This window comes from Arachis duranensis, chromosome 9 (genome assembly GCF_000817695.3).
Source record: "Arachis duranensis cultivar V14167 chromosome 9, aradu.V14167.gnm2.J7QH, whole genome shotgun sequence".
Taxonomy (NCBI): Eukaryota; Viridiplantae; Streptophyta; class Magnoliopsida; order Fabales; family Fabaceae; genus Arachis; species Arachis duranensis.
Genome location: NC_029780.3, coordinates 117222957 through 117236673, shown reverse-complemented (window position 1 = coordinate 117236673; position 13717 = coordinate 117222957). Strand labels below are relative to the sequence as shown.

The window sequence follows — 13717 nt, the reverse complement described above, 5'->3', positions numbered from 1 at the left end:
AATAAAAGAAAACTAAATCGTAAAACAAATAAAAGGAAAAATTGTTTGGGCAATTAACCAGCAACTCGGCAATTATACAGGCGCCGGTTTAAAAACCTAAACACCAAACACTTTCAAGTTTCAGTACTTATTCATTTTCTTTTCCTCTGCCACTGCATTTTTCTTTTTTCCTTTTTTTAAAATGATAATCTATGAATCTAGTTGTGTTGTATATTTGGTTACCTTGAAACTTCAGCTCTTCTCTTATTCTCTATATCTTTACTTCCTTATACACAGGTCAATGCAAGTAGGATTTGTTTTTGTTGTGAGAATGAAGAAACAGACACACACCTGCTCAAGGATTGTCCCTGGGCTCAGCTTTTCTGATCAAAATGTTGCAGATGCCTTAATTAGTCATCAAAAGTTCTGATTAAAAAAAGGTTACCAATGTAGATGCATGTTGCTCCCTTTAATGCAAAATGCTCTATTAATATAATTGTGTGATAAGGGAGATAATGACACAGCTTAAGTTCCTAGTTAAAGCACTACCCTATGGACTTCACAGTTCACATATTAAAGCTCTAACCATAGAAGCACTATACATCACATCATGATTCCTCACAAGTTTACAACCCCTTGGATTTTGGGGACTTAAAGCCAATCTAGATTGAATTGACTAAGGTGGAGATAGCATCAACAATTTTCTATCATAGCACAAGGTTAAAAGAACAAGAATTAAAAATAACAAATAAAAAATGGAACCATCCTAAGCCTTCCATGTGATCTCTTTCTATGTGAAACAAGCACCGTGCCTCTCTCTGTACAGAATGCAACCTCCACCTTCCATGAAATTCAGTCTTCCTATATTTGATTCAGAATAGCTTATGCTGGAATCTCAACCTAGCTTCTTGCATTTCTTCCACCTTTTCGGCTAATAGCCTCGCATAACCGGCATGGCAACGTGTCAAGGCTCGCTGCTCGAGTTTTTATATAGTTTCCAAGTATGCCACACCGTCTCCATGCATGGTATTCCGCATAGGCTACTGGGTTGTTAGCTACAGACTTCACATATGAAGCCAACTCTTCGAATGAGCTGAACTTTCTGCCATCTATTATTGAATGTGGAGGAACAAAATCCATGACGTTTGGAGCACCAAAATAGATAGGAACTGCGCCAGAGTCCAAGGCATAAAACAACTTCTCCGTCACGTAGCTCTCTGTCCAAGTGTTCTCAATTGCAAGAACAAACTTGTAATGAGACATGGCACAATGTAAGTGATCCCACCATTTTGGAGCTAAATTGGCATCATTCGCGCACTCAGGGTACATAGAAAGAGCCATGTCTGGACCGCCAACATTATTTAAGCACTTTCCAAATGAGTGGTGAGGCAGCAACTTGAGGAGTTTCTTCGCAATTGTGTTCCTCTGAGAAAGGCATCTTGATGAGGACCAATATACGAGTACATCCTACAAATGATAAATTCAGATAAGTTATAGTGTAAGAAACTTTGTTTTGTTATCTGTCATTCTAAGCCTTTTTTTACTAGCTTACATTGTTTTTATTATTGGAGATGTGATAGTTTCGACCATTGTGGAATAGCGCACCAGCATAGGTTGCCTGTACATTGTCTCCGGCATGATAACTAATAAAAATTTCCTCTAGACCTGATCTCTTCCGGCCAGCTTCAAGATCCATGTATACGCGAAGTGGTTCTCCCACACGTCGCTGAAATTAATAACACAATGTATATTGTTCGCCAGATAATCCTAAAATCCTTTGGCTCTAACATAGTAAAGATCGAATATGCAAAACAACCATGCACGCACACACACACACACACTTGTTGACATAGAAAACAAGATTAAGGAGATGCTGGAATCTCATACAGATTAAAATATGGAATCCACATTTAAACTTTGTCTTCTTTTATATTTATTTTCTTGATGTTGTTCCACCTCCATCAACCATTTTGTGATTCCAATTCACAACACCATTAAACCAGAAATTTTTCTAGCATTGCTAATATCAATCATCAAACAACCTCACCTAGTGGGACAAGACTTTGTTGTTGTTGTTGTTGTTGTTGGTACTAATATCAAATATCAACCATTATACGAAAAATCTGTATTAGACGATAGCTATATGAAAACTCAATACAGAGTCACTGAACCCCGGTTTTCAAAGCTAAATTTACAATCTCAACTGCAGTATCTATTAACACTATCCTGACACAGAACATCTCACTCTTCCAGATTATACCAACTTGTGAAGATGACAACAGTTTAGTAAATAATTTATCCATCAAGCTATTGGTGCCTAGAAAAGGAAAGAATCTTCCCAATAGCAGTGTGTGCTCCTTATAGTTACAGATCAAAGGTAGGACACTTCTCCCTGTCACCTTATTATTATTTTGTAAACAATGACTAGTTGTAAACTACAGCATAATCACATTCCACGATTCATAAAAAGCACCATGGTTTTCTTATGAATTCTTAAGAAAAAGATAAGTTTAGTTTCTGTAAAACAGAAAACTGACAATCAATGCAAATTAGGCAAAGCCACTAAGCCAGCATATCCAGTAACATATCCTTCTCCACTACCATCATGAGTCAACATCAAATTCAAGATGATTGATTCACAAACAAACCAAAAAAGTTTTATAACACCTTAGGAAATTCTCACCCTCTAATTGACTATTGATTCAGCAACCAAAAATGAAATAACAAGTAAAACTTCCTAAACCCTAACAAGGGATGATTACAAATCAAGGATCTTGGATCAAACTAGCAGCAATGGCATGGCAAAAACAAATGACACTCATCCACAAGAGACTCCAAGCAGCATTGTCAAATCAATCACATTAATCAAAATGCAGAATGTGAAGAAAACTAGCCAAGTAAACAAGCACACCCACTTACATTTGCACCTAATCTAATAAAAAACAAGGATAAAAAACGAAACTTTAGAACCCAGAAACGCACCTGAAGAGGAGGGGTGGTAGTTTCGAACAACAAAGCATCAGGCTTGTCAGCAAGAACGTTGGATTTGGTCCACAAGCAGCTCAACCCACAATCGCAAGAGTAGAGATTATCCAAATTATCAGGAATCCAAGTCCACCCTTTAACCAAAACACTCACATGATTCATCTTCAAACCCTTACACTTACCGAACCCTTGCAAAGCTGCATCCTTTGACTGATTCAGCACCAACCCATTACCCTATTTCTCCCTGAATCGCTGGCACCCCACCTTCGAGTCCCACCTCCTGAACGCTCCCACTAGATCGGTGAATGGCTTCGATGCGGCAGCGGCGGGAGTGAATCGAGCGGTTCTACTGGTGGTGGTGGTGGTGATGGGGGAGAGGGAGGAGGGGAAGTGGAAGAAGCCGGAGAAGAAGAAGAGGAAGAAGATGAAGAGGAGCATGATGGAGATGGTGATGGTGATGTTGATGGGTTTGGGTGGCACCAGCAGCATGGTGTTACGTCTGTGCTGGTGAGAGCTTGTGTTTTGGTCTCTCTCTCTCTCTCTCAATTCTAATTTCTACGTCTCTGAAACGGGTTTGATTTCTTTGTCTCTACGCATTTGGTCTCCTTACTTAATTGAGATCTAAGAAGCAAGAAATCGCATATTTGAAATTTCATAAATGCTACTCAGATGTCTGCTGAAATATATAATATTTTTTAATATAAAAAAATATAGAGTAAAATCCCAATTTAGTCTTTGATTATTTTAATATGGGACTCATTAGAAGAAAAAATAAATATCAATAACATGCATCTTTTACAATAGCAAACAGAATGAATAGATGATGTCTTTTTGTCTATAAATAAAATTAAACGAAATAAAATTGTCTATGTGTTCATTTATTTACCTTATTTTATTGTTTTTACATAAACACAAGAACGATATTATTTATCTTATGAATTTTTATATAACCATTAATAATTACTTTCTATTTATTATGAATTCTACAAAACAAGTAAAGTTTTGTTTAAAAGTTATTATGATTTTCTATAAACAAATATTATGTTATAGTTAAATATACATAAAAAAATTATTAAAGACTTAATTGATATTTTAAAACCAATAATACAAAAAGAAAAACAAAAACAAAAAAATCAATAATAATTTATATTATTATATTTTAATTTGTCCTAATCATAATTGTTAAAATTGGATCAGATTGATCAATTTAATTAAAAGATTGATCAGATTGATACAGAAGTTGAATTGCAAGTCAGATCTGAACTTCATTTAAGGGTCTATCGCTGGCCAATGGATTGCTGCATGCACAAGGTAGGATTCAAACTCCCAACACTTATTTAAGCGGACGAGTGAGCTATCCACTCAACCAAACCAAGTATTTAGTTCTTAACTTGAATAATTTTCAGTATTTAGTTTTTATATTTTTTGGGATAGGCCTTTTTTTTTGTCAGGCTATTTTCTGTTCAGAATTTTTTATTGTTTTAGAACTTAGACTTTCTTTTGTTTTTGGTCAACTGAAATTAGAGTTTCCACCACGTTAGTTTGTTGACAACATTTCTCTTCTTTTTTATTAATATTTTTTGTCAGGACTCAGGAGGAAGTGAGGAACTGCCACTGTTTTTATCATAATATTTTTAGGGATTTTTGGGTAAAGAATTCTGGGGTTTTTTTTTTATCAGAGCGAGAGATTAGAGATTTTGTAACATCAAAGATAGATAGCACTTTCAGTATCAGAGTGTGTGACTCAAGAACCCTAACCCTTCTGGGTGTTGGTCGGTCCATTATGTATGTAATTTGGGTATTCGATTAGTGAGGTGTTCTTTTTTGGACCTTAGTTTTAGGGATTTAGGGTTAGTATAATAATTGGCCCATTAAGCAACAATTTGTTGGGCTAAAAGCCTGAAATGGATCAGACCGAAAAGCATCCTAAAATATGGATTTAGATACTTTAAAATTTGAATTTTACTTTAGAAAGTAAAGTGTGATCTTTCACTATTTATTTTATATGTGAGACCAAGAATAAATATGAAAGAAAAACCATTCAAGGGTAGAAAGATCACACTTTATTCTCTAAAATGAAATTCAAACTTTAGAAGATCCAAATCCCTAAAATATCACGAGAAGCAAAAACAATCTTTAATGATGGACCAGGACAAAAAAAAATATCTAATACTCTCACTGATTCATAATTTGGTGACTTTAAATAACTTTCTTCAATTTAATTTATATGAAATTCTCATTATATATTAGAATTTTTCTACTTATACACACTCCATAATCCATATACATCTAAATACAATGGACCCAAAATCACTTAGAGGGATACCATTGACACTATAGTAGCCAGTAGAGAAGAGAATAAACCTTGATCCTGCAAGAGTAAAGAAGATGGAAAGGAGGATTATTGATTATACCTATGGAGAAGTTTTTCTCAGCTCCTTTCCCTCTCATATTTCTTTATTCTTGATAACTAACTCTCTCTAGAAAATTTTTTCAGTGTTCTCAGTGCAAATTTATACAGAATAAATTGATTGAGAAAGTAAACTCTTTTATTTACTTTAAAAGCATCTAAGGCCTAAGGGTATGAGAGAGAGTCTGGTACCATTCTTTCTACTAATCATTAACATCTCTTCACCCTCATGGCTTTCTTCCATTTATATTTATCATCCTTTTTTGGGTTTCTCCTCCTTGCATGACTGGTAACATAATATATATTGCCACCCATATTTATTAAAGGGTAACATGTTTCTGTTTCTGTATAGAATAAAAAATAATCAACTTTATTGTTGTACTAGTAATCAACAAAATGGAAGAAGAAAATGAAAAGTGAGCAAGGCATAGAAAAGAAGTGCAGTAGTCAAATTCAGGAATTCCTCCCCATCACATGGTATTATTAATGGATTAACCATCCATGCATGCAAGCTAGCTTTTTATCACTACATTCCTCAAAAAAAAAAGGTACTAAAAACATGACCATATAAATAAAAAAGACAAGGCTGGAACCTTTATGGTGAAACAGGGTTATGTACAGCCACATCAAGGCTTTACAATTGAGATGACTGTTATTAGTCATTGATGCCACAAAAAGGGCAATTGCAGCATATTTGTTTTTTTTCTTCTTGGGATCTAAAAAGGCCTTATACACAACCAACTTCAAATACCAAAAACTTCTTTTTCCCTTTTTTCTTTTGGTTTTTGGCTACTAATATTGAAAGACTGGGACAAAAAAAGAGATGTGAGATGTATGTTGCTGCACTGGCTTAATGGAAGCCTCCTCCGGCGGCAGTTGCGGCCTTGGCCAAATCCGGCGGCGGTGATGGTAGCAGGATTATAGATAATATGCCACTTGCTGCTGCTGCCACTGCTCCCACCACAAATGCTGGCAAGTTTCCACCACCAAACAGAGCATCCCATGGTCCACTAGTTACAGAAATCACCATCTATACACATAATAATATATAACAAACAAATTAGTCAATTATTCAGACTAACTACTACTTTTTTTTTAACATATAAAAAAGAAGTACTAATAAGGTCAAAACCTTATGAATAATTTAATGCTAACCTGTGGTATGACAATTGCAAGATTGAGAACTCCTAGAGATAACCCTGAAATGATTTTGAAACAATAACAATAGGTTAAGCTTATGGATCTTAGTTTAGTATTGGTCTATATGATTATAGACCTCCAAAATTTCAAACTAAAAGGGTTTGATTTGTCTTTTACCTTGTCCTGCTCCTGTGGAGGTAGAGAATATAGATGCTAGAGCAAAGGGTATGCTGTAAGTAATCTGTGACACATGCACAATAATAAAAAAATGTTAGCTTATTGCTATGTTGTTGTTATGTTTTGCAGAAGCATAAAGTTTCTAAACTTTTTCTTTAGTTGTTTTTTTAGGTTATGTTCTTTAAAATTTGAATGAATTAAGTACCTAAACTTTGGATTATTAGAAGTTAACTGGTATCTTTTATTTAATTGCAGAGATCAAAATCAGGGTAAGGAATATTAGCCACTATATTAATTTGATAATCAAAACTAGTCACAATAATAAACAAATCCCTGCAAACACATGCTAACAATTGTCTTTTATTTCTTTCTGGTCCTGTTTAAATAAAATTGTCTTTGACAATTCAAACAAACACTCAAAGCCAAGAACACAATTTGTTTTATTTAACAGCTAAAGTTCAAATAAAGTCTGTAACATCAAAAATACAAGAGTCACACGCCTTAATCAAATCGATACCGAATTTTTTTTGTTTTTAATGGGGAAGGCCAAGCTTCTGCACAACACTTCCCATAAAAGACAAGAAAAACTGAAAAAAAAAAGATCTTTTGAGATTTTAAAATTAAAAAAAAAATCACATGCCTCTCATTCACATGCTCTTCATTCATGCATGGCCACCCCTCAATTCTATTTTGAAACAAAATTAATAGGTAAAGTATTCTAACTTTTCCCTCTCATATTCCTCTGAAACGGATATTATTAGGAACATGTCAATGTTTCTCTCACCCTCAGCCAAAATAAATTAATTCCCTTAATTATTCAAAATAAAACCCAATCATCATATTTTAAGAATTTAGCAAATGATTATGGTAAAAGTATTCTTTAAATATTCAAAAGTAGTCAAAACTATTTTTTATGCCCAAAACTATACATACATTTTCAATCAAATTTAATTTCTTTTCACATTAAACAAAATAAATATTTGAAAATAAAAAAAAGCGAAATAAATAAGAATAAATGGTTATTGGTTATTACTGACCGCAAGGGGAATTCCAAGAACGGAGAAGAGAGCCAAAGCGCCGGCCTTAACGTGTCCGGGCGGCGGAAGAGGGTCGTGTGATCCAGGGGCGAAATGGCGCGAGTGCTCGGCTTGCTTGGTAACCAAAACCGTCATTGCAAGACAAATTGCAAGAATGAAGTTCACGATTCCCCAAAGCCTCTTAACTCCACCAACTGCACGCGCCAAAATCTCCACCCCCAACGACGCCGCTCCGAGCACCAGCGAGTTCAACATCAACCCTAAGGCTCCGGCGCGTACTCCCATATCGTATGCCTTACCAACCCCAACCGTTCCGCCGTACACTTCTCTCCCCATCCAATCGGTGTCGAAGAGCAAGAACGGGAACCACGCGATCCAATTCAGACACGTCACCAGCAACAAGATCCACATCGGCCTCTTCAATTCGCGGAACGCGCCGGACAATTCTCCGAAGCACGGCATGCCGTGTGATTTCCCTTCGTCCTCGGCGTCCGCCGCCGTTGATTTCTCCGGCGACAGTGGTTTCTCTTTAACGTATACCGACGCCGCCGTGGCTAGAGTTAGCAACATCGCGATTGAGAGGAAGAAGCAGCTTTTGAGATTTGCACAGTACACATCACATGCTTTCGTTTTCGTGAACGGAAAGATGTGGTGGAGACCGCTGTAGGAACCGGCGGCGTATCCTAGGACGTTTCCCACCGCCATGAAGAACGAGAAGCCAGCGTTGGCCGTCCGCGTTTTCCGTTGATCTCCAGCAGCGAGGTCGGCGAGGAGTGCCCGGCATGGACCTTGAAGCATGTTGTTCGCCACGTCGAGGATCCAGAATCCGACCACGAAGATGGCTATGGCGCGCGGGCGGGCCTTCTTCTCAAGCGAGTCACCAAACATGTGTCCCATGTCAGCAGCATAGCCTATAAGGAACACTGCGATGGCAACCGCCAAAGCACCCGCAGCAATGAAGGGCCGCCGGCGTCCAAACCGTGACGTGCAGCGGTCACTATGGTAGCCTACTATAGGCTGCACGAGCATCCCACTTATTGGGCCGCAGAGCCAGATATAAGCGGCCCAAGTGTGTGGAATTCCAAGCAGCTGGACGTACGGAGTCAGCAAGGAGAGCTGTAAAGCCCATCCAAACTGAACACCGGCAGCAATAGACGCCACGACGATGATCTTACGTAGAGGACTTGGCTCGGGTGGTAGTTGAGGCTGGTTCTCTAAGTGAAGAGAATTAGGCTTAGAAGGATTATGATTGTGTTTGGTGGAGGAAAGGGACTCCATTGTGCGTTCAATTGAAGTAGTGTATGTGTTTGTGAAGTTTGTGTGTTATGGTGTGGAGTTGAGGGGAAGGTGTGTGAGGGGTTTTTATAATAGAAGAGGGAGGGAGGGAGAAAGGGTATGTTTAGTTGCATGTAATGGAGAGAGAATCTTTGAGAACAGTACTGTGTTGTGTTGGCTGTGTATGTGTGAGAGAGAGAGAGAGAGAGGATGCGGTAAATAGAAAAGTAGTAGCAGTTGTATTTTGAGAGGTTTAAGGGGCTTATCCATTTGAGTTAATTAAAGGTGATTATGGCGTGGACTTGTATCTAAGCTAAGGGGTTCAATTAATGGGGGTTTCCTCGTTCCATGCGACTAAGTACCATCATAATTATCTTTTAATTTTTTTTTCATATATTTAAATTTTAAAATTATATGTTCTTAAACTTAGAATATTAAAACAAGACACAGAAAAATTTAAATATAATAAACTAAATTTAAAATCATATAATATTATTATCAAAATCAATTTTTTTAAATTCTAAATCTTGTATATAATTATTTAATAATACTAATTAAGACAATTATTTTATTTGGGGATTCAATTAATGTGGGTTTCCTCGTTTTAGATTGTTGCTGTATATTGGATTTGTCTTCCTATGGTCTATGGAAGAGAGGACAGGAGCCAGCTAAGGTTACTACTTGCCTTGTTCTCGCCTTTTTTTTCAAGGATTTATTTATCTTCTGCATTAAGAACACAAATTAAAATTAGAAAAAAATAATTAAAAATATAAAAAATTAAATTTTTAATATATTTATTTAAAAATTATATCTTTCACTAATAATAAACTTATTATTTGTCTTAAGAACACATGTTAGTTAATTTTTTTTATTTCTTTAACTTTTACTTCTTTAACACATAAAATATCCCTCTAAAGCCTGATGTTATGTGCAAAACAGAAAGAAAAAAAGTTTGGTATTTTAAGGAGCATTATGGGATTATTTTTTTATTTCAATTTTGTATGCAATTAATAATCACGAGTTTCAAGAATTATTAGAACAGGATTGAAACTCAATAATAAATGCTTTTTGTTGCTAGCTAGATGTTTTAATGTGACCATTGAGGTAATTATTATGAGTGTTAGAGTAAGAGTCAACGTATATATATATATGAATAATGGTAGAATTGTAATAGGGAAAAAAATGAAATTGTAAATGTAGCTAGGTAATTAATTGAAAACACGATTATAGGGTGCTATTATTGATAAGGAAGAATGATTATTAAATTATCAGGTATTAAATGCTTTAACTAGATAAGGTGGGAATGTCATTTGAATTTAATTGATGCTGCTCATCTAAGTTGAGTATAGGAAATGAGAATTAAACACATTCCAGATTATTATTCATGTAATAAGGATTATGTAACAAACAGTAAAGTACATTTAATTATAGGTGCTTGAATAATTACGAAATTTAATGGTTTACATCACTTTTTGTTCCTCTGTTCCTTGAGTAGTCTCATACTATTCAGACAAATTATGTTTTGCACAATAAATTCAAGTATTCTGTATTCAGGATCAAATAATTAATTATACCGTGCATATACAGAGCATAGTACGTAGTACTTTTTTAAGTGGATTAAAATATACAATAAATATATAGCAATATATAGTAATACAATATATTTTGAAAGTTCAAATAATGCTTAATACCCCAATTTGTAATTGAACTTAAATAAAAACAATTTTAATGAGATGTTTTTTTAGTATCAATTTTGATTTTAATCATAATTTAATTGATTTGAAATTAAAATTTATATTGAACATAATCTTTGAAATAATACTGAATAAATAAAGAGATATTGTATTATTTAAAAGAAACTAGTAAAATATTATTATTTATATATCTATTAAATCTATTAAATGAATATTGTAATCTTATTATGTAATGTTATTAAATTTTAAATTAATTTTTATGATGTATAATTTTATAAATATTTATGCAATATTATGTAAAATCTAAAATAAAATAAAATTAAAATTAAATATTAGAAATGTTCTAAATAACCATGACAAGTAAAAAACTACTTTTATATTATTAGGGACTAATAATTAATTATATTTGGTGTAATAAGCTAAAGATACTAAAATAACTGGATAAGTAGTTCAGGCTCTTCAACAACCCAATTTTCAATGAGATATGCATGGATTAAATGTTGCTTAAAGGAAACTCTACATTACCCTGCAGGTGTTGAATTTACCGAATATCCGAATGAAAAATCATAGATATTGAACCAAAAATAAAAAAAGAACAAAAAGAGTATGACTACTATTAGATACATTTTACCAACTTTTAAGCTTTAATTTTGGATAACACTATCATCATCGCCTCTCTAAAATTAAAATACCATATGAAAAAGCTTATCATAGACAATTTGATTAAAAAAAAAGGAAACAATAAAAGCAAAAAAAAAAGCCTATTATAAACAATGATTACATTATCCATGATTACCATTAAATAAAGTTTTTGGACGGTTTGAAATCAAATACCTGAAAACGGTTAAAGTGCATGGCTCCAATATTTTCCAAAAATATCCCACAAACAAATAAATAAAAAATTTAAAACAAGTATGTACATGTTTCTCATATTCTGTTGGAAAAGAAAAGATGGAGAAAAAAAAATAAATATAGAATCAGATTCCCAAAAGAGAAAATTAAAATTGAAAAAAGAAAAAAAAAATGGGAAAAGAATGCAAACTTTGATAAGAAAAGTTGGTCGTAAACCCACCGACACCCTTTGACTAGTGGGACCCACATACCGTCCGCAGTGAAGAACTGTGCCAAATTGCGACGACGACGTATCAAGTTGATGTATCAACTTTCAATATTTCACCCCAAAATCAGTGTCCTATTCTGAAATCTGACAGTTATCCCGGTTCAACCGGAAATAAGGTGTTTTAAAAAGAGTGAAGTATCAACCCGACCCTTGTCCATTTTTAAGAATGACAACGCGACCCTCAAAATAAAATTGATCCAGTTCGGTCCCTGTCCCCAATTTCCGTCACACAAGGCGGTCTTCATGCGTTCTTTTCCGGCGAGACTTGACGGAAAACGCTGAGCTGGCTCGTTCGGTGCTTGACCTGTCATAGGAGGTGGATGACGTGTTCAATCAGTACTGAGCTGGAGAAATTGAAATGGACAGGAGCTAATTTGTCCTACCCAATTACCATATAAACGACGTCGTTTCAGTTGGAAGCAACGTTTCATGTGCTTTTCAGAAGGTGGATTTCCATAAAAACCTTTCCCCCAGCCTCGACATCCTAACAGAGCCATGAGCAGCAGCAACGAACCAGCGTCAAGTTCCATGGATGGAAGTGAAAGAGAAGTTTTTAAAGATGAAAGCAGAAGTTCTCTAAGCGTATCTGCAGGAAGTGTTGCTGCGCCAAAGAAGAAGAAGTTCATTGCTCCATGATGCCGGTGTGGGACACATGCTATTTTGTTTCTCTCTTCAACAGAATTAAACCCTAATCAGTTATTTTTTGGTTGTCCACACTTCAAGGTAATCTAAAATTTAATTTAAGTTTTGTTGATTTTAACTCAGAAGTGACATCTTATGAGCTGTGGGTATATTCTACAGAGTACAAAATCGCATTGTAAATTTTTTGCATGGTTGGATGATTATGTTGCATCATTTGAAGAGTTTCCCAGAAATTCTCCTGATATAGAGGGTTGGACGCGAGATCAGAGTCAGATTCCTGATGCTGCTGGTGTTGATGCTGGAAAACTGAGGGAACTAGATGCAAGAGTTCGTGGGTTAGAATTGGAAGCTAAAAATTGTAATGTCCATAGTGGTTCTAGCGACGGTAGTGTTAAAGCTTTTATTATTGCTTTTGTATTTGAAATTGTGATCTCCAAATTTTTTTGAGGCATATGAGTAGCAAGAACCTTCTGTGACACTAGGTTCATAGTGTGTCTTATTTCTTACAAGTGTATGTTGTTTACATCATAATTTGTATTACTTTATAAGTATGTATGTTATTTCAGATGAGATTATGATTTGATCCAAGAAAAAGGGTCTATTACTACTTTGATGAATTCTAGCAGCATGTAGTCATACAGATTGCTTACTGAAAAATGTTGGATAAACAAACCCAGAAGATATCTTATATAAAATATTAACACAAAATAACCAAACATGTCCTTGTTTAGCATGAGAAAGGGACAACTTATAACCCTCTAACACCAAAAAGAAGGCCAACATGTAGCCTTGAACCAAAATATTTCCTAAATTTGTCAAGTTTTAAACTGACTTAAACATCTTATACATCAGTCTAGTAGAGTTTTAAAATGACTTAAACATGCATACAAACACTTAAAAGCTTCCAAAATATTTCCTAGATTTTTAAACACTAACACTTAGACTAATAACAAAAGGAGTCATTCTTATCATCTATGTCAACAACAACATATCAGATATCAAGTCTTCCTCGAAAGTATAAACCCAGGAGTATGAATGAACTTGAAAAGTCTTGTTGTAGTCCCGGAACTTGCTGCAGCCATGGTCTCAGCAGAAGGAGCACTTTATTGAAAGGGAATATTAGCAGTTGTTGTCTTCGGGTTCACAGCCTGACCGGTTGGAACACATGGTCTAAGACCTGATGCTGCTTGAACTGATGGTGGAGTAGGTTGTCCAAATGAAGGTGGAGTCGAGATAGGAGCGGTTGGGGGCCTAACCA

General features: G+C 35.1%; 2 protein-coding genes across 2 annotated transcripts; both read right to left on the bottom strand.

The window, feature by feature from the left end:
- Positions 1-447: 447 nt before the first annotated feature.
- LOC107467776 (alpha-(1,4)-fucosyltransferase) lies at positions 448-3599 on the bottom strand. The gene is given in 3 exon segments (XM_016086958.3): positions 448-1446; positions 1532-1705; positions 2962-3599. Coding segments are annotated over 3 exon segments (1233 nt in total). The 5' UTR covers positions 3454-3599; the 3' UTR covers positions 448-879.
- Positions 3600-5818: 2219 nt separating this feature from the next.
- On the bottom strand, positions 5819-9197 carry LOC107467777 (sucrose transport protein). Its single transcript, XM_016086959.3, has 4 exons — positions 7729-9197; positions 6692-6755; positions 6530-6573; positions 5819-6404 (listed from the first exon to the last, which is right to left on the bottom strand). Exons 1-4 carry the CDS (start codon positions 9004-9006, stop codon positions 6225-6227), a joined length of 1566 nt encoding a protein of 521 aa, XP_015942445.1. The 5' UTR covers positions 9007-9197; the 3' UTR covers positions 5819-6224.
- Positions 9198-13717: the final 4520 nt, after the last annotated feature.

Bases quoted from the DNA above. Each gene is read 5' to 3' on its own strand.
- LOC107467777 (XM_016086959.3), bottom strand. From the start codon at position 9,006: ATGGAGTCCCTTTCCTCCACCAAACACAATCATAATCCTTCTAAGCCT. The intron at 6,574-6,691 runs GTAAAAGACAAA...AAATCATTTCAG, and splicing joins CTCCACAGGAGCAGGACAAG to GGTTATCTCTAGGAGTTCTC. The intron at 6,405-6,529 runs GTTAGCATTAAA...TTATGTGTATAG, and splicing joins TTGCAATTGTCATACCACAG to ATGGTGATTTCTGTAACTAG.